The sequence below is a fragment of the Ranitomeya imitator genome, chromosome 1, assembly GCF_032444005.1.
Source record: "Ranitomeya imitator isolate aRanImi1 chromosome 1, aRanImi1.pri, whole genome shotgun sequence".
NCBI lineage: Eukaryota > Metazoa > Chordata > Amphibia > Anura > Dendrobatidae > Ranitomeya > Ranitomeya imitator.
The window spans coordinates 723,389,092-723,409,722 of NC_091282.1; the positions used below are offsets into that span (position 1 = coordinate 723,389,092).

Below are 20,631 nucleotides of genomic sequence, written 5' to 3' on the forward strand. Positions count from 1 at the left end.
CCTTCCTAATCAGGTTGTAAATTGTGATATACAGGGAATCTGTCACTAGGTTTTTGTTATTTAATTTGAATGCACCATGGTGTAGAGGTAGAGATCCTGATTCTAGCAATGTGTCACTTACTAGGCTGCTTATTGTAGTTTTGATCAAATCTGTGTTTCATCAGCAGGAGATTATCACAAGAGGACTAGTTATCTCCTGCCATGTAGTCATCCTCCTCTGTGTAACCCCGCTCCATCCACTGATTGGCAGCTTTCACACAATGTACACAAGAAACTGCCAATCAGGGGTGTGGGGGCGGGGTTATGCAGAGCTCAGCATTCAGAGAACTGCTAGATCTGCAGCAGCGAAAACTGTGATTTTATCAAAACTACAACAAAAAGCCCAGTAAATGACACATTACTGGAATTGGGGTTTCTGCTCCTACATTTTGCTGCTCTCCGATGGGAAAGCAAAAACTTCGTAAGAGATTGCCTTTAATCTAAAATCAATAGAGCAGGAATCATTAAAGGGGTTATCTATTATCATGACAGCTGGACCTGCTTTGTAAAAAACAAAACAAGTGGTACTTCTCGCAAAACTACCTTTTATTCCAGCTCCACCTCTCTGCTGGTCCCTGTCTTTGTTGCCAGGCCTGAAACAGTGCCATCCCATCTACTACATGTGACTACCGCAGCTGATCATTGGGCTCATTGATTGGATGCAGTGGCCATGTTCTGTAGACAGGACGCCAATGCATTAGCGCTGTAAACGAAGAGCGGAAAGCCATTGCTGGAGTGGTATGGGCTTCAGAAGGTACCGGTAAGTGCTGCTTGTTTTGTTATATTAAAGGGTCTCAGTCAGTACAGAGTAACGGTTAAGAATAAGTACAGGTGATCAGTGTACCCATGGCTTAAGCCAAACAGTTCAGTGCACCTTCCCTCCTAATTGCTTTCCCTCTATGTCCACTGTACTCTTCTTTGATTGACAGCGCTGGGTTTATAGAGCCAGAGAAGAGCAGAAATAGGTGAAAAAGAAGTAGGTGCGAAGGTTCACTTAAATGTTTGGCCATGTCAAGGGTACACCACGCGGCGCCTGTGGTTACTTTGAACAGTCATTCTTTGCTGTCCCTTTATTACCGTATTTATTTCTTTATTGATTATTATTTTTTTTAATAAATATAGTCAACTCCTTTTACTGTTTAACATCACAGGCTATGGTTTTTTTTTAATTTATTTATGCCACTGATAAAAGTAAAGGATAAGGTCCATCACCTACTAGTTTCTTATACTAAGTCTTCGGCACATAGGAGGATCTAAAGATGGCCACTATATTGATTTTACTCATAAAAAGAATGATGTTCCTTTACCTACATGGGCCTCCAGCTTTATAACAGCTGCTATAGTTGCGCTTACGTGCATTACCCTGTGGGTCGTGGTTATGAACAATCATATATCATCTGTATGGAGTCCATATGTTTTTCCTCTAGTTTCGTTCCACCCCTCCCTGTTATGGACTGGTGATTTAGAACCACAATGGACCTGGTGGTTAAGAGCACTGAAAATGACCTGATAGTTACTAATAACATAGGACGAGCTCTGAGACGTGGGAACTCTGCTGACCGCAATCCCTAATCCTATCACACCACACTTGAGGTAGCCGTGGAGCGCTCCTGACCAGACCTAGGCGCCTCGGGCACAGCCTGAGAAACTAGCTAGCCCTGAAGATAGAAAAATAAGCCTACCTTGCCTCAGAGAAATTCCCCAAAGGAAAAGGCAGCCCCCCACATATAATGACTGTGAGTAAAGATGAAAATACATACACAGAGATGAAATAGATTTTAGCAAAGTGAGGCCTGACTTACTGAATAGACCGAGGATAGGAAAGATAGCTTTGCGGTCAGCACAAAAACCTACAAACAACCACGCAGAGGGTGCAAAAAGACCCTCCGCACCGACTAACGGTACGGAGGTGCTCCCTCTGCGTCCCAGAGCTTCCAGCAAGCAAAACAAACCAATATAGCAAGCTGGACAGAAAAAATAGCAAACAAAAGAAACACAAGCAGAACTTAGCTTATGCAGGGCAGACAGGCCACAAGAACGATCCAGGAGAGAGCAAGACCAATACTGGAACATTGACTGGAGGCCAGGAACAAAGAACTAGGTGGAGTTAAATAGAGCAGCACCTAACGAAGCTCAGAAGCCGCAGCCCCACTCACATCCACCAAAGGAAGCTCATGGACAGAACCAGCCGAAGTACCACTCATGACCACAGGAGGGAGCCTGACCACAAAATTCACAACAGTACCCCCCCCCTTGAGGAGGGGTCACCGAACCCTCACCAGAGCCCCCAGGCCGACCAGGATGAGCCAAATGAAAGGCACAAACCAGATCGACAGCATGAACATCAGAGGCAAAGACCCAGGAATTATCTTCCTGACCATAACCCTTCCACTTAACCAGGTACTGGAGTTTCCGTCTCGAAATACGAGAATCCAAAATCTTCTCCACTATATACTCCAACTCCCCCTCAACCAAAACCGGGGCAGGAGGATCAACGGATGGAACCACAGGTGCCACGTATCTCCGCAACAATGACCTATGGAATACATTATGGATGGAAAAAGAAGCTGGGAGGGTCAAACGAAAAGACACAGGATTAAGAACCACAGAAATCCTATACAGACCAATGAAACGAGGCTTAAACTTAGGAGAGGAAACTTTCATAGGAATATAACGAGACGACAACCAAACCAAATCCCCAACACGAAGTCGGGGACCCACACAGCGCCTGCGGTTAGCGAAACGTTGAGCCTTCTCTCGGGACAATGTCAAATTGTCCACTACCTGAGTCCAAATCTGCTGCAACCTATCCACCACAGTATCCACACCAGGACAGTCCGAAGACTCAACCTGCCCTGAAGAGAAACGAGGATGGAAACCAGAATTGCAGAAAAACGGCGAAACCAAAGTAGCCGAGCTGGCCCGATTATTAAGGGCGAACTCAGCCAAAGGCAAAAAGGACACCCAATCGTCCTGATCAGCAGAAACAAAACATCTCAGATATGTTTCCAAGGTCTGATTGGTTCGTTCAGTTTGGCCATTTGTCTGAGGATGGAAAGCCGAGGAAAAAGACAAATCAATGCCCATCCTAGCACAAAAGGCTCGCCAAAACCTCGAAACAAACTGGGAACCTCTGTCAGAAACGATGTTCTCCGGAATGCCATGTAAACGAACCACATGCTGGAAAAACAATGGCACCAAATCAGAGGAGGAAGGCAATTTAGACAAGGGTACCAAATGGACCATCTTAGAGAAGCGATCACAAACCACCCAGATGACTGACATCTTTTGAGAGACGAGGAGATCCGAAATAAAATCCATAGAGATATGTGTCCAGGGCCTCTTCGGGACCGGCAAGGGCAAAAGCAACCCACTGGCACGAGAACAGCAGGGCTTAGCCCGAGCACAAATCCCACAGGACTGCACAAACAAACGCACATCCCGCGACAGAGACGGCCACCAAAAGGATCTAGCCACCAAATCTCTGGTACCAAAGATTCCAGGATGACCAGCCATCACCGAACAATGAACCTCAGAGATAACTCTACTCGTCCATTTATCAGGGACAAACAGTTTCTCCGCTGGGCAACGGTCAGGTCTATCAGCCTGAAACTTTTGCAGCACCCGCAGCAAATCAGGGGAGATGGCAGACAAAATTACCCCCTCTTTGAGAATACCCGCCGGCTCAGGCAAACCCGGAGAGTCGGGCACAAAACTCCTAGACAGGGCATCCGCCTTCACATTCTTAGAGCCCGGAAGGTACAAAACCACAAAGTCAAAACGGGAGAAAAACAGCGACCAACGAGCCTGTCTAGGATTCAACCGTTTGGCAGACTCGAGATAAGTCAAGTTCTTGTGATCAGTCAAGACCACCACGCGATGCTTAGCTCCTTCAAGCCAATGACGCCACTCCTCGAATGCCCACTTCATGGCCAGCAACTCTCGATTGCCAACATCATAATTACGCTCAGCAGGCGAAAACTTCCTGGAAAAGAAGGCACATGGTTTCATCACCGAGCCATCAGAACTTCTTTGCGACAAAACAGCCCCTGCTCCAATCTCAGAAGCATCAACCTCGACCTGGAACGGGAGCGAAACATCTGGCTGGCACAACACAGGGGCAGAAGAAAAACAACGCTTCAACTCCTGAAAAGCTTCCACAGCAGCAGAAGACCAATTGACCACATCAGTACCCTTCTTGGTTAAATCAGTCAATGGTTTAGCAATACTAGAAAAATTATCGATGAAGCGACGATAAAAATTAGCAAAGCCCAGAAACTTTTGCAGACTCTTCAGAGATGTCGGCTAAGTCCAATCATAAATGGCCTGAACTTTAACAGGGTCCATCTCGATAGTAGAAGGGGAAAAAATGAAACCCAAAAATGAAACCTTCTGAACACCAAAGAGAAACTTTGACCCCTTCACAAACAAAGAATTCGCACGCAGGACCTGGAACACCATTCTAACCTGCTTCACATGAGATTCCCAATCATCCGAGAAGACCAAAATATCATCCAAGTATACAATCAGGAATTTATCCAGGTACGCTCGGAAGATGTCATGCATAAAGGACTGAAATACTGATGGAGCATTGGAAAGCCCGAATGGCATAACCAGGTACTCAAAATGGCCCTCGGGCGTATTAAATGCTGTTTTCCATTCATCGCCCTGTTTAATACGCACAAGATTATACGCACCACGAAGATCTATCTTGGTGAACCAACTAGCCCCCTTAATCCGAGCAAACAAATCAGACAGCAGCGGCAAGGGGTACTGAAATTTGACTGTGATTTTATTTAGAAGGCGGTAATCAATACAAGGTCTCAACGAACCATCCTTCTTGGCCACAAAAAAGAACCCTGCTCCCAATGGTGACGACGACGGGCGAATATGACCCTTCTCTAAGAATTCCTTTACGTAACTCCGCATAGCGGCGTGCTCAGGCACAGACAAATTAAACAGTCGTCCTTTAGGAAATTTACTACCAGGAATCAAATCGATAGCACAATCGCAATCCCTATGCGGAGGTAGGGCACTGGACTTGGGCTCATCAAATACATCCCGGTAATCTGACAAGAACTCTGGGACCTCAGAAGGGGTGGATGATGAAATAGACAGGAATGGAACATCACCATGTACCCCCTGACAACCCCAGCTGGACACAGACATAGATTTCCAATCCAATACTGGGTTATGGACCTGTAGCCATGGCAACCCCAACACGACCACATCATGCAGATTATGCAACACCAAAAAGCAAATATCCTCCTGATGTGCAGGAGCCATGCACATGGTCAGTTGGGTCCAGTACTGAGGCTTATTCTTGGCCAAAGGTGTAGCATCAATTCCTCTCAATGGAATAGGATACTGCAAAGGCTCCAAGAAAAACTCACAGCAACTAGCATACTCCAAGTCCATCAAATTCAGGGCAGCGCCTGAATCCACAAATGCCATGACAGAATAGGATGACAAAGAGCAGATCAAAGTAACGGACAAAAGAAATTTCGACTGTACCGTACCAATGGTGGCAGACCTAGCGAACCGCTTAGTGCGCCTAGGACAATCGGAGATAGCATGAGTGAAATCACCACAGTAAAAACACAGCCCATTCCGACGTCTGTGCTCTTGCCGTTCAGCTCTGGCCAAAGTCCTATCACATTGCATAGGCTCAGGTTTATGCTCAGATAATACCGCCAAATGGTGCACAGTTTTACGCTCACGTAAGCGTCGACCGATCTGAATGGCCAAAGACATAGACTCATTGAGACCAGCAGGCATAGGAAATCCCACCATGACATCCTTAAGGGCTTCAGAGAGACCCTTTCTAAAAATTGCTGCCAGCGCACATTCATTCCATTGAGTGAGCACAGACCACTTCCTAAACTTCTGACAATATATCTCTACCTCATCCTGACCCTGACACAGAGCCAGCAAATTTTTCTCTGCCTGATCCACTGAATTAGGTTCATCATACAGCAATCCGAGCGCCAGAAAAAACGCATCAATATCACATAATGCAGGATCTCCTGGCGCAAGGGAAAATGCCCAGTCTTGAGGGTCGCCACGTAATAAAGAAATAATGATCTTAACTTGTTGAACTGGGTCACCAGAGGAGAGGGGTTTCAAAGCCAGAAATAGTTTACAATTATTTTTAAAACTCAGAAACTTAGCTCTATCTCCAGAAAACAAATCAGGAATAGGAATTCTAGGTTCTAACATAGAATTCTGAACCACAAAGTCTTGAATATTTTGTACTCTTGCAGTTAGATGATCCACACAAGAAGACAGGCCTTTAATGTCCATCACTACACCTGTGTCCTGAACCACCCAAATGTCTAGGGGAAAAGATAGACAAAACACAGTGCAGAGAAAAAAAAATGGTCTCAGAACTTCTCTTTTCCCTCTATTGAGAAGCATTAGTACTTTGGGCCTCCAGTACTGTTATGGACTGGTGATTTAGAACCACAATGGACCTGGTGGTTAAGAGCACTGAAAATGACCTGATAGTTACTAATAACATAGGACGAGCTCTGAGACGTGGGAACTCTGCTGACCGCAATCCCTAATCCTATCACACCACACTAGAGGTAGCCGTGGAGCGCTCCTGACCAGACCTAGGCGCCTCGGGCACAGCCTGAGAAACTAGCTAGCCCTGAAGATAGAAAAATAAGCCTACCTTGCCTCAGAGAAATTCCCCAAAGGAAAAGGCAGCCCCCCACATATAATGACTGTGAGTAAAGATGAAAATACATACAAAGAGATGAAATAGATTTTAGCAAAGTGAGGCCCGACTTACTGAATAGACCGAGGATAGGAAAGATAGCTTTGCGGTCAGCACAAAAACCTACAAACAACCACGCAGAGGGTGCAAAAAGACCCTCCGCACCGACTAACGGTGAATAAGTGAATTTATCACCCGTTCTCATGAATGGGAAAAAAAACACAAGTAAAAACACAAGCAAAAAAGTGCGCATTTTCTGCATTTTTTTTGTTGCTGCCAACACTTTGGGGTTTGTCTTTGGTTAAAAAACTCCACGTGTGAATATACGCTTATTGTTTAAAAGGAAAGGCTCCATGACTGATATTTCTGGGTGGGTACTACCTCTGTAACTGCGTGATCAGCGGCAGGTGCCTAGCTACGTAGTCGGCTTCTCTTGAAATTGTGGAAATCAGTGAAATCAATGATACTCACAGGTTAATCCACTATATTTTGTAGTCAATGAGTGCAGCATCTAGTTAGCCTGTGAGGGAGCTCCCGCTGTCATCCCGTCCCCCACAACTTGATCGCAGGGTGCCCAAGCATTGTCGTGGCAGCTAAGGGCCTAACAATGGTACCCATGACTGTCAACTTGGCACTCCAGATAGAGAGTGAACCTCATCTTTTTGCTGACAAGCATGACACAATAGAACACATATGTAATACTGTATATTATATGAGCGCTCAAGTGCATTCAAGTTCAAATCCCTAACTGGGACTGAAATTTAAAAAAATATATAAATGCAAAAATTAAAATCACCTTTTCTCCGTTCTTGTTTTTCATTCCCATGTAAATAAATTAAATAACTAAAGCAATGGATAAAATTGTTAGTATGACATTTCTGACCACCGCTTCTATACAAACATACCGTAATTCGTTAACCAGTTTAGAGAATATTGTGAATATATATTTTAAAAAAAGATACTATTGCTGTTTTTTGTTCATTTACATCCGAAAAACTGAAACAAAAAGCGGTAAAATATCACAAACACCTACAAATAGTCTAAATAAGCAGATCACCTCTTACTTCAAACTATAAGCCCTCGTACTGCTCTTTCCATTGGAAATTAAAAGAATTAGGGCACCTCAGACTATTTGCGACACAAAAACTATTTTTTATCTGATTTTATTGCAGGAAAGCAGAAAATAGATAAAAATTTGGGTTTGCCATAATTGAACTGACCCATAGACTGTAATTCACATGTCACTTATTCAGTATGATGAACACCGTGAATTAAAAAAAAAATGCCAATTTGCTGTCCTCACACCCCTTACAACTCACTCAACAAAAAAACAAACAAAAAACAAACAAGCCATTATGACTATAAGGAAAATTGAAAATCTATTACCATCTTGAAATTGTATAAATTGCTTCAGTCCCTAAATAGCTAGGGGTAAAATAGAACTCTTAAACCTGATAAGGCTGGTGTACTTACTTTGAAAAATTCATATCACATTGGGTGTGTGATCCATTTTTCTCATAGGCCAGCCTCATCATATCTAAAAAATATATGTAATTACGTATGCAGTTAGTTTTGTGATATGAGGTGACAAATCTTCTTTACATGCGCTAGTTATAAACGCCTTCCTGTCTATGAATGTTAAGAACTTTGGAACACAAAATTACCAGGCATCTGCAGGGGAATTCATTTTATACCTTTCGCAGTGGGTTTTGACCTCTGAACTGCCATTACAAGTCAGTTGCAATCATAAAAGTGTCATTTTTATGTGGCAATAAATGTGGGCTAGATACTGTCATGGAATGTGATTCAATGTTGTGTGCGGTGTAGCAGAGCCATCCTAACGTTAACAGACAGCAAATCTCTCCCTGACTGTGATAGTTATTGTGTTGTGGTAAAATAACACCCTGGGGTGGGTTCAGGGCGTAACTTTAGGGAATGTATAGATAGAAGTTGCACCTGGGCATTGCAGTAGCGCAAATAAAATCTGATTTGGTAGATGTGTGGACCCTTGTAGCGATCTACATCCTATAAAGACAAATGTGTTCACCACCCACGTAATAATGTCCTCTGTCCTAGCTCTTTCTTGTAATAATCTCTCCCCCTCCTCTAGTAATAATGTTGCTCATCCTAGGCCCCATGTTATAACACCTTCCCCCATCCTGTGCACCTTCCTGGTATAATGACCTCTATTTTGGTATAATGTCCTCTGTCCTGGTGTAATGTCCCTCACTGTGGTATAATATCTCTATTCTGGTGTAAAGACCCCATCCTAGTATGATATCCTCAATTCTAATATAATATCCATATTCTTGTATATATGTTCCCATCCTAGTATATTGGCCTCCTATCCTAGTATAATGCCCCCCCACTCTGGTGTAATGCTCCAAATTCTGGTATAATTCCCCCCATCTTGGTATAATGTCCCCATTGTAGTATAATAACCCCCTTCCCGGTATAATGCTCCCAATTCTGGTATAATGCTCCCCATTCAGGTATAATGTCCCCCATTCTGGTATAATGTCTCACATCCTAGGCTCAATCCATTTTCTTCCAGCACATTTTAAAAAGAAAGAAAAAAATTATTCCTACCTTCCGCAGCAGCACGTCATCCACTTCTGTAGCAGACACAGTAGCTGGCAGCTGACTTTGCCTTGACACCACAAGCAGGTCATGGCGTTACTGCTTTGAGCCGCGCATCACAGGCAAGCTGATGTCAGCCGCAGGCCTTGGGATGTATTGCAGGGCAGCAAGCCAGTGAGTCTCTGTGCCACAAAACATTTCAACTGAATGTGCGTCCCAGGATGCACATCCAGATGAAATTGGCGTTTGTGGGCCCCCCTTCCTCACTAGCGCGGTCGCACTCTCTGAGACTGCGACTGTTATGTCCCTACCCTGGTGACTTGTTTGGTAGAGGGGGAAGGCAACAGCTGCTTTACTACAAAAAAACCCTCAGTATTAGAAATTGTAAATGGTATAATCTCTCATTAAAACAGAACAATTTGGGTTTTGTGAGAATTTGGGTTAAGGGAGGTAAGAAGAGTTGCGAGCTTAAAAAACCTTTTCTATTTGTAAGTTTTTATTAAGACAATCAGTGTAACAACATATAACAGTATAGTTTAATAGCAAATTGCAAATTATATATAATTTATACAGTCAGTTGGTTAGCATTAATTATGAAACATAATGTAATGCAACAACATATTGCAAAGGAAAAAAAGAAGAGATGAGATTCTTTGGTTCCTTAATAATGTAACAACCTCACGGAAAAAAAAACATATAGGTAGATGATCTCATTATCAGAAACATTCCCATATCTTAGGCTGGTTTCACACTTGCGTTTTTGAACGCATGCGTTTTTAAAAAAAAACGCATGGTACAAAAACGCATGTAAACGCGTGTAAACGCTGCGTTTTTTTGATGCACGCATTTAACGCGTGCGTCAAAAAAACACAGCATTTACACGCGTTTACATGCGTTTTTGCATGCGTTTGCTTTTTTTGGGGATTTAAAAAAAAATAAAAAATAAAAAAAAAGGTTACCAGACACAACCAATGGGAACAGAGAGGGCGTACATGATTGGCAATCAATATATAGACCCTAGGGGAACAGAAATTTTCAGAGCTTGCTACTGTTTACGGTGTCATGATGGATCTTTCAATGGCGAACTTTTATTTCAAACTGGAGTTCAGCTTCAAGATTTTCCTTGCCTGTGTTTTTGCTTGGGAGCAAGACCGAAACCGCCAAAGATGGAGAAGGAGACAGCGTCGGCGTTTTTGGAGGCACCCCATCATTGAAGTGCGTGAGACCCGTGGAGCATATCACACGCTCTATGCGGAGCTGAATGCCAACCCGGAGAAATTCCAGGATTACACCAGAATGTCTCAGGATTCTTTCCGGGATTTACTGTCTCGTGTAGAAGGTTCCATACGGCGACAGGACACACGGCTCCGTAGAGCAATTCCACCCGAGGAACGTCTGTTAGTGACATTACGGTACTTTCCAAAACTAAACCAATGACAGTCCAAATTTTTGGTTATGACATGTATTTTGGGTTTTTTTTTTTTACCTTTTTCTTATTTAAAAACACCATTAAGAGCAGATTTTAATTTTTGTTTTTGTTTCCTTTTCTTCTAGATTTCTGGCCACAGGAGAGAGTTTATCTTCCCTGCACTTCCAATACCGCCTTGGAATCTCAACCCTGTCCGGAATTGTTGTGGACACCTGTCGTGCGTTATGGAATGTACTCCGTGAGGAGTTTATACCCGTACCCACCGTGGACATGTGGCGGGAAATATCAAAAACATTTTTGAACGTGTGTGATTTTCCAAACTGTTTAGGGGCGGTGGATGGGAAGCACATCCGCATTGTTAAACCTGCCAGAACCGGATCTGAGTTTTTTAATTATAAAAAATATTTTTCGGTAGTGCTCATGGCAATAGCGGATGCGGAGTGTCGCTTCATCGCCGTGGACATTGGAGCTTTTGGCCGTGGCAATGATTCCCAGACATTCAAAAGCTCGGATATGGGCCGTCGGGTATATGGCAACAATTTTAATTTTCCCCCTCCACAGCCTCTCCCCAACACTCAAGGCCCACCGCTGCCATTTGTTATGGTTGGGGATGAGGCCTTCCAGATGTGTGAAAATCTCCTGAAGCCCTATTCTAGTAGGGACTTGGACCACACACGCAGAATATACAACTACAGACTGACCAGGGCCAGAAGAACCGTAGAATGCAGCTTTGGCATTCTGGTTGCTAAATGGCGCATTCTTGCAAAAGCCATCAATCTAAAAGTGGAAACTGTGGACGAGGTGGTCAAAGCCTGTGTGGTTCTACACAATTATATAATGGCTAAGGAGCGACCCCACATTGAACTTGATGAACCAGTTTCACACCCATTGCCAGATTTTCAGCATCACCCGATGCGGTCAACTGCAGCCGTTGGTCTTATGCGGGACCAATTTGCGGCCTATTTTGTGTCCGATATTGGACGGGTTTCATGGCAGGACAATGTTGTTTAAATGTCCTGTTGTATGTTAATGTTTACCAATTATTAAATACTGATACAAATTTTTCTAATTAATAAACTTTGTTGTGTTCACCAGGTCTCCTGTCTTTTTCCTCTCTAAAAAAAGGTTGAACAAAGATGGGCAGTAGATATGTATATCATAATTTGTAATCCAAAACCAGGAGTGGGTGATAGTTGATGAGGTAATAATTAGATTTTTTTTTAATCATAATTGACCTCTGTTGCACTCCCTATTTTGGTTTACAAAGAATGATATAAACACGCATACTTATAATAATGTAACCAGATTTAAATTTATTTATTGGTAATCTTCTTGACGTCATTGCGTCAAGACTGGCACGCTCTCTATACCCGTCAAGTCAAGTGTAAGAAATAATGAATTCATGATGAACATATACATGATCATGAATTCAAAATTTCTTACACCTGCCCAGGTGAGGATAGATAGTTAGCGTGTGCCAACCATTGTCCTATCAGTTTGACAAAAATTGTCACATAATGTGCTATATAGAATAGGGTGAATATACAAGTCAGTAATCAACTAAACAGGTCAGGTGTCTATTTTGACATCTGACCGGTTCAGTTGAGTTCTGAACTTGATTGCCACCATTTTCTCTTTGGACAGTGACACTACACTAGTTAAAAATTAAAAATAAGAGTATGGAAATAACTGCTATTTTTTTGGCCAACTCATATCTGTATACTAAAGAAACACATATAGATGTTGTCTGGTATTTTATACTACTGGAAATATGTGTAGGCCAAAAGAATAAGTGTGTGACAAACTTTATTGGTGTGTATTGAGAGCGGTGAAAGACACAATAAACCAAACATAATTGTTGCAAATAATCTTTTTTTTTTATTGAGGAAAAACAACAATTTATTTCTTGGTACCGCGCCGGGTTGAACCACGCCGGCTTGGGGTTGAGTGACGTAACTGGGGGGTATTCAGAACTGAAGCCTGGCTCACTGTGGAGGAGGCAGAGGTGGCAGGAGAATGGGCAAGAAAACTTGAAGGGTCTGGAAGTTCGGGGATGGGGCTTAATACATGAGGGGCTTGAGACACACTGGAAGGTTGAGACACATCGGTAGGTGATGGGGGAGGAATAATCAAAGTTTTTTGTTTTTTATGAGTTTTGCCAGTTTTACGTTGGGTTTTCCGGGTTGGGGGAAGTCTTCTGGGGCTAGGTTGTAAAGTGTAGGCGGGAGACACGTCAGGACCCGGCTCCACAATTAAACAGTCAGTCTCCATTGTGGAGCGCTCGGCAATGTCTGAGTCCAATGGGGGAAAAGATAAAGTCCCGCCTGGGTCCTGGTGCCTCGTTGGGGGGGGGGAAACAAAAACCCTCCCAGGATCCTGGTGCCTCGTTGGGGGGGGAAACAAAAACCCTCCCAGGATCCTGGTGCCTCGTTGGGGGGGGGGGGGGGAACATAACACCCTCCCAGGTTCCTGGTGCATCGTTGGGGGGGGGAACGTAAAGCCATGGATGGGTCCTGCTGCATCGGGGTGGGCTGCATCGGGGTGGGTCCTGTCCGGGAAGGTATGGCTTGGTCGTGCTGCATCATGGGGGGCCCGGTGCGATACGCCATGGATGGGTCCTGCTGCATCGGGGGGTGTCCTGCCCGGAAAGCAACGCCTCGGTCCTGCTGCATCGGGGTGGGTCCGGTCCCATATGCCAGGCCTCGGTCCTGCTGCATCGGGGGTGGGCCGGTCCGATATTGCATGGATGGGTCCTGCTGCATCGGGAGGGTGCCGGGCCGATAAGCCACGCCAGGGTCCTGCGTCATCGTGGTGTGAGCGGAGGAGGTCCAAGCCGGAGCAGCGGTCGTCACGGTGGTGGCGGTGGGATGTCCAACAGCACTCGTCATCGTGTTGGCGCTGTAGTGGAGTACACCTGTAGAGGGAATAGAGGTGGCCGTGCAGTGGTATGCAGCAGAGGTAGGAATAGTGTTTACTTGTGACAGTGACGGCACAGTTGGATATGCCGCCACATTACGACTCTGACTCTGCTGCATAGCCTGCACAAAAGCAACATTGCAGGCCTGCATCACACTCAGCTGGAGATCAGGGCTAAGGTGTTCCGACATGCCCTGTTCGATTTGATTAAAAAAATGATGAGCTGGCTTCTGGAGGTCGGCTTTCACTTGATCAACGCTTTTGGCGACATCCTGGATGCGGCACTCTAACAGGTTATGGGACACATCCATTCTGTCACCTAAAGCCTTGATAGCTTCGTGTAAAACCGAGCTCAAGTGCAAAAACTCGGGCATGAGGGACCTATCCGAAGCCCTCTGTCGCTGCCGGGATGAGCCCGCAAAAATGGGTGCAGCGAAAGAGGACTGCGAAAGGGGAAGACCTGATGGGCCAGCCCCCTGGTCTCCAGTGAGTGTAGAAGACCCACCTGGTGCTGCGCTGCTGGATGGCTGGGACGGGTCCGTGGCTGCCGGCTGAAGGACCGCTCCAGAACCTGTGGCGACAGTCGTGCAGTGTGTGCTGTGAAAAAAGAAAACAGAAAATTAATACCAAACTATAACAAGACGGTACATCCTGTGGAATTAAAAATGACAGATTATGTCTATGCAATACAACCGGAGGCATGTGAGAAATACTTACGTTCTCATGAGAAGGATCGGTCTCAGGAAGGCCAACACACGGTGGTATTTGTAGAGCCGGTGCCTTGCTCCGGAACCACTAGCTGCACTCTTCTCTGCACACAGGTCCTTGTTGAAGCGGTCCTTCATGGAACGCCAACGTGTCCTTACTTTGTCCACTGTGAAATAACAATAAAATATAATGGTCAGAATAAGGACTTTTGGCCGTGCTCTCGTGACTGTGTGTGATGACAGAAACTACGAAAAGTTTCTTTCATCACACACAGTCAAGAGAGCATGGCCAAGGTCTGTTGCTTCACACTACCGTGCAATACTTACCAAATGCATTACGGACCCGTGGCGGGGAATTCTCCCAGCCATCCCACAAGGCTTGGGCCACCTCACTCCACAAACGACGGAGAACACTATTGACGGAGTGCTGTTGATCCCGGCTGTCCCACAACGGGACTCGCTCCTGGACCAGACTGATCAGCAGGTCATTATCAATCCGGTCGTCGTCCCGTTGTGAAACCTAAAATTAAAAGAAAATCATTTAAGTTTGCTCAACCACATTTGGAAAAAATAAGACACGAAGATGAGAAAGGGCAGGAATATGAAAGACAACTTTCAGAAAAGGATGATACAAGAAAAATGTAAAGAAAAACAAGGGTACAGAAAAGTAAAGAATATTACAATAAGGACAGTCTGCCTGGTATACATACCCGCTGCTGTCTTCCACCTGGACCTTGACTCCGCTGCTCAGTCCCTCTCTGTCCTTCAGTTGAAGTGCTCTATAAAATTAAAAAAAAAAAATTGCCTCATGTGTCGATGTGACAGTCAATACTTACCAAGCTGACGGACAAAAAAATTACCTCGCTCACGTGATCCACTTCTGATTGCCGTGGCTGGAACTCCTCATCAGACGAAGAAACCGGAGAAGACATTCTGATGCGTGTTGAAAGAAAAAAATTGAAGAAATTAGGACATGTAGATCCAAAAAATTGAAAATGAATGCATTGGCTAGGATATACTCACATTGCTCTGTGTCTTGTCCAACAATGTGTCCGGGCAGGGTGCTGTCTTCTTTGGAGTCTGATGAGAAGTGACCAGAAACTTCCCCCAACCTTCCTTTTATAACCCTGCTGCTATGGGGGAGGCTTATCAGTGTCTAGACATCCTTATCTACAGTTAATTCAATGGTGCCAAAAAAAACGCATGCGTCAAAAAAACGCATGCAAACGCATGTCCAAAAAAACGCATGCGTCCCCATTGACTCCAATGCATTTTTTGTCCAAAAAAAAACGCATGTAAACGCATTCGTTTTTTTGGGGAAAAAAAACGCCCCTCAAAATACTACAAGTTGCATTTTAGAAAATGAACGCATGCAGTAAAAAAACGCATGCGTTCACAAACGCGTGCAAACGCGTACACCAAAAAACGCATGCGTTTTCAATGTTAAATATAGGGAAAAAAACGCATGCGTTTTTTGGGTAAAAAACGCTGCAGACAAAAACGCAAGTGTGAAACCACCCTTAGTCAAATATAATGTACCTCCCTGATGGGTGCCTGAAGAGCTCCTGGAGTATAGCCCTGGACCCAAGCTAGAGCAAACTGTAGAGATAGAAGAATGGAAGTCGTAAAGTACGGTAATCAGAAATAGGAGGGAAACGCTCTTCAGACTCATCTTTCAAAATGAAGCCTAACGTCAACTGAGAGTATTTTTGCTTGAGTGAGACTATGACTGTGTTGAAATGTTTCTTTGTACCGTCTACATTGATGAATGATATTGAAAAAGTAAAAAAAAAAAAGACAGCAATATTTTGTAAAGGATAATTAGCCCACTGATACTTCTAATCCTGCATTCCACTTAAACCCCACAAAGACCAATTTCTCTGTTGTGGGCTGCATAACGCCGCCCTTTCCAACATATTTCATCCGGCTCTAGCCTCCCTACATTTGAGAAATTGAAAACCATGAGCCAAGACCCATTTTCCAGGCTACCTTGGCTTAAACGCAAACAGCTGTGATATTTTGTTAACCCTGTTTTGTTTTTAGGGGTGCGAGCGCCACACATTGCGGCATTCGTGTATAGCTTCTCAAGCCTAGAAATAGGAATCATCTAAAAAATGTTGCCAGTGGATAACCAACATTTCTTCCCACTCCTGTTTTTTTTTACTTCTTTAAAATGTTTCTCTTTTATTTTATTTCTTATATTGCCTCCTTATATCATATGTAGCTTTTCCAGATGATTTAGACTGATTCATGAAATGTGGCTTTTTTGTAAAGTCATACAACTTTGGCACAACTTTACTCCAGTTTCCCTCTGGAGTGATTTTATGGATGCCAATTAGAACGTTGCATCTTGTTTGCTGACTGTTGCAAAATGTGCAGCTTTTTACTCTGAAAAATCGCAAAAACTGTTAAAGACAGAAAAAGGACAATTTGGGGCTTTGTTTGCAGAAAACCTGTCAGCAAGATTTTGTAATGAAAAGTAAAAACATGGTTGTAATGGCGCTGTAAGGCTTGGTTCACATTACGTTATGTCAACCCGTTTAACGGACTACGTTACACCCCGTCATAACGCGGTGTAACGTAGTCCGTTAACGCCGCCATTGTTTGTAATGGCGAACGCATCGCTAGCGCACGCCCACATTGGGCGTGCGCTAGCAATGTACCGTCATTTGAGTGACGGACCGCGAACGCTGCTTGCAGCGTTCGCGGTCCGTTCCTCGTTAGCGCAGATCGGGAATCTGCGCTAGCGGGATCGGCAAATGCGATCCCTTTTGGGACATTGCATTAGCGCAGTCTGTAGCGCTATGCGCTAAACGGACTGCCCTAATGCAATGTGAACCTAGCCTTATACAGATTACACTGATAGCTTTGGTGAAGAAATCCACTTTGTGGTTCTTCTTTAATCACCATTTGAAGTCTTCTGCTAATTAGATATAGGTGCACAGGGGCCAGACTGTGCACTGTGTCTTATTCTCCCTGTCTGTGATTCTGCCTGCCTCCAGTCTGTGACTCTTTGGCACCAAAGTCTGCTCTGATCTGTGCTTCCCGGGCCCCTCCACCTGCCTCTGGTCTGTGATTCCTGGGCCCCTCCGCCTGCCTCTGGTCTGTGATTCCTGGGCCCCTCCACCTGCCTCTGGTCTGTGATTCCCGGGCCCCTCCACCTGCCTCTGGTCTGTGATTCTTGGGCCCCTCCTCCTGCCTCTGGTCTGTGATTCCTGGGCCCCTCCGCCTGCCTCTGGTCTGTGATTCCTGGGCCCCTCCACCTGCCTCTGGTCTGTGATTCCCGGGCCCCTCCACCTGCCTCTGGTCTGTGATTCCTGGGCCCCTCCGCCTGCCTCTGGTCTGTGCTTCCCAGGCCCCTCCACCTGCCTCTGGTTTGTGATTCCTGGGCCCCTCCGCCTGCCTCTGGTCTGTGATTCCTGGGCCCCTCCACCTGCCTCTGGTCTGTGCTTCCCGGGCCCCTCCTCCTGCCTCTGGTCTGTGATTCCTGGGCCCCTCCTCCTGCCTCTGGTCTAATTCCTGGGCCCCTCCGCCTGCCTCTGGTCTGTGATTCCCAGGCCCCTCCACCTGCCTCTGGTCTGTGCTTCCCGGGCCCCTCCACCTGCCTCTGGTCTGTGATTCCTGGGCCCCTTTACCTGCCTCTGGTCTGTGATTCCCGGGCCCCTCCACCTGCCTCTGGTTTGTGATTCCTGGGCCCCTCCGCCTGCCTCTGGTCTGTGATTCCCAGGCCCCTCCACCTGCCTCTGGTCTGTGCTTCCCGGGCCCCTCCACCTGCCTCTGGTCTGTGATTCCTGGGCCCCTCCACCTGCCTCTGGTCTGTGATTCCTGGGCCCCTCCACCTGCCTCTGGTCTGTGCTTCCCGGGCCCCTCCACCTGCCTCTGGTCTGTGATTCCCGGGCCCCTCCACCTGCCTCTGGTCTGTGATTCCCGGGCCCCTCCACCTGCCTCTGGTCTGTGATTCCTGGGCCCCTTTACCTGCCTCTGGTCTGTGATTCCCGGGCCCCTCCACCTGCCTCTGGTTTGTGATTCCTGGGCCCCTTTACCTGCCTCTGGTCTGTGATTCCCGGGCCCCTCCACCTGCCTCTGGTTTGTGATTCCTGGGCCCCTCCGCCTGCCTCTGGTCTGTGATTCCCAGGCCCCTCCACCTGCCTCTGGTCTGTGATTCCTGGGCCCCTCCACCTGCCTCTGGTCTGTGATTCCTGGGCCCCTTTGCCTGCCTCTGGTCTGTGAATCACAGACTGTAGGCAGGCAGAGGAGCTGGGAAATCACAGATAGGGAGGAGAAGACCCAGTGCACAGTTCGGCACCTGTGCACCGAAATCTAATTAGCAGAAAATGTCAAATGGTGATTAAAGAAGAACCACAAAATGGATTCCTTAACCAAAGGTATTAGTTTTATCTGTGTTACATCACCATTACACAATGTCTTTGCTTTACAAAATTGTCCTGACAGGTTCTCATTAAATTGCATGAATCGGATGTGGTGTTTTGATTAATTTGGTGCAACAAAATTCAGAGAACACCATGTGCAAAAAATTAGAAAAATTACTTTAAAACCCACAAATGATGAATCAGGCCCCAAAGATCCAATTATTTGCATTTTGAATGACTGCATGATCATGTATTACATTATCACCCACTGCTGATACTAGGTGCAACGTCAGGTAGAACATTTAGCTGCTGACAAATTCCCACTATGATAAATGATCACCAGGAGTTCCAGCATCCAAGCCACTGATGGTCCACTCATTATCCTGCTGCAGTAGGAAAGCTCACCGGTATAGACCGCTATGATGAAATGCTTGGATTTTATATGTGGTTTTATACATCCAAGTACATATTATCTACATACACATTCTTCAAGTTTAATTCCAAAAATTTAGCTTAGTTAATATGGCCCCCATGAATGTTCCAAAGGTTGAAACATTTGATTGTAAGCCTCACCAAGAGGTGCAGGACATTCTGTAAAAGTAGAATAATCGGCTTGTGTACTTACATGACTTTGTAATAATTATGGATATAGTTAATTCATGCACCATCCATGAGGTTGCTAATTCTGTTCTTTTTTTATACAGGATAGCATCCCAATAACGGACATCTACACCGAACTTAAAGATGGATTATACCTGTTACGTCTTCTGGAGTTCATTTCAGGGGAACAGCTGCCCAAACCAGCAAAAGGAAAAATGAGAGTCCATTTCTTGGAAAACAACAGCAAAGCTCTAACTTTCCTAAAGTCCAAGGTTAATTGTGCAGTTTGGAAAAATTATTGTGGTCTCAAAATCGTGATTTTATTTTACAAATGTAACAGTTTAGCTTCCAAATCATGACAGTTTATGGTTTTCTGAAAGTGCGTGGACAGGTTCCCTGAAAGTCTTGTGACTTTTTACACAGGACATTGGCTCAAATTTATAAAGTCTGGTGTTTTATGCACCAATTTTGATAAGCAATGTTCAGGTGAAAAATGCGTCAGTCTTTAAGAACTTTTATGCCTCTGATTGGCTGTTGCTCATGTATCAGCTGAAGTATGCCACCGCAAGAAGTGCACACCAGTCATGGGCCGGAGAACTTTTTCTATTGAAACTTTTGTGGCTGCGCCTGTCCACGTCCTTTCTGGGCAAATCTCTGACCTATTTTTTTTTTTATAGGAAGTTGGCAGAGTTTCCCAGAACTTGTGTAAAAATGACAAAATTCGCCAATAGTGCGCAAAACTTTTTTTTGACATTTCAAATTTTTATGCCCGAGTTCTAGCAAAACATGCATGAGAAGTCAGCTGTATAGAATTATAGACTGGCAACCAATATTCTTTACTATTTTAGATTTCGGATATACTATTTGTTCTACTACATAAGTAGCGTGATTGCTTTCTTAAACAACGTAATGTAATTTGCAAGTTGATAAATCAAATTCCTATTAGGTTTTCCTAATATTCCTAATATTTATTTTGAAAGCACCACTAATTCCAAGGTTCAGTACATGAGATACATAGATTAACATACAAACAGCTCTGGCAAAAATTAAGAGACCACTGCAAAATGTTCAGTTTGTCTGATTTTTCTCTTTATAGGTATATTATTGAGTAAAATGTGAATTGTTCTTATATTCTATAAACTTCTGACAACATGTCTCCGAACTTCCAAGCAATACGTTTTGTATTTTTTTTCTGACAAAGAAAAATGGTCAAAATTTAAAAAAAACAGTGCTTTCAGACCTCAAAAGATACAAAGAAAACAAGTTCAT

At 44.7% G+C, this 20,631-nt stretch overlaps 2 protein-coding genes across 4 annotated transcripts in view; both read left to right on the forward strand.

Annotated features, from left to right (window-relative positions):
* Positions 1-20,631, forward strand: part of SPTBN5 (spectrin beta, non-erythrocytic 5) — a 436,876-nt gene that overhangs the window by 40,786 nt on the left and 375,459 nt on the right. For all 3 annotated transcript variants that reach the window (XM_069732520.1, XM_069732522.1, XM_069732521.1), the window contains exon 3: positions 19,467-19,634. In XM_069732520.1, coding sequence (XP_069588621.1) covers positions 19,467-19,634 — 168 coding nt within the window. The remainder of the gene's footprint in view (positions 1-19,466; positions 19,635-20,631) is intronic.
* Positions 10,293-11,791, forward strand: LOC138644045 (uncharacterized). The gene is made up of 2 exons (XM_069732523.1): positions 10,293-10,752; positions 10,895-11,791. The coding sequence occupies exons 1-2, from the start codon at positions 10,403-10,405 to the stop codon at positions 11,778-11,780; spliced, it is 1,236 nt and encodes a 411-aa protein (XP_069588624.1). The 5' UTR covers positions 10,293-10,402; the 3' UTR covers positions 11,781-11,791.

Excerpts from the sequence above, each read along its gene's own strand:
- LOC138644045 (XM_069732523.1), top strand. The coding sequence starts at position 10,403 with ATGATGGATCTTTCAATGGCGAACTTTTATTTCAAACTGGAGTTCAGC. Across the intron at positions 10,753-10,894 it reads CGTCTGTTAGTGACATTACG|ATTTCTGGCCACAGGAGAGA; the intron begins GTACTTTCCAAA and ends CTTTTCTTCTAG.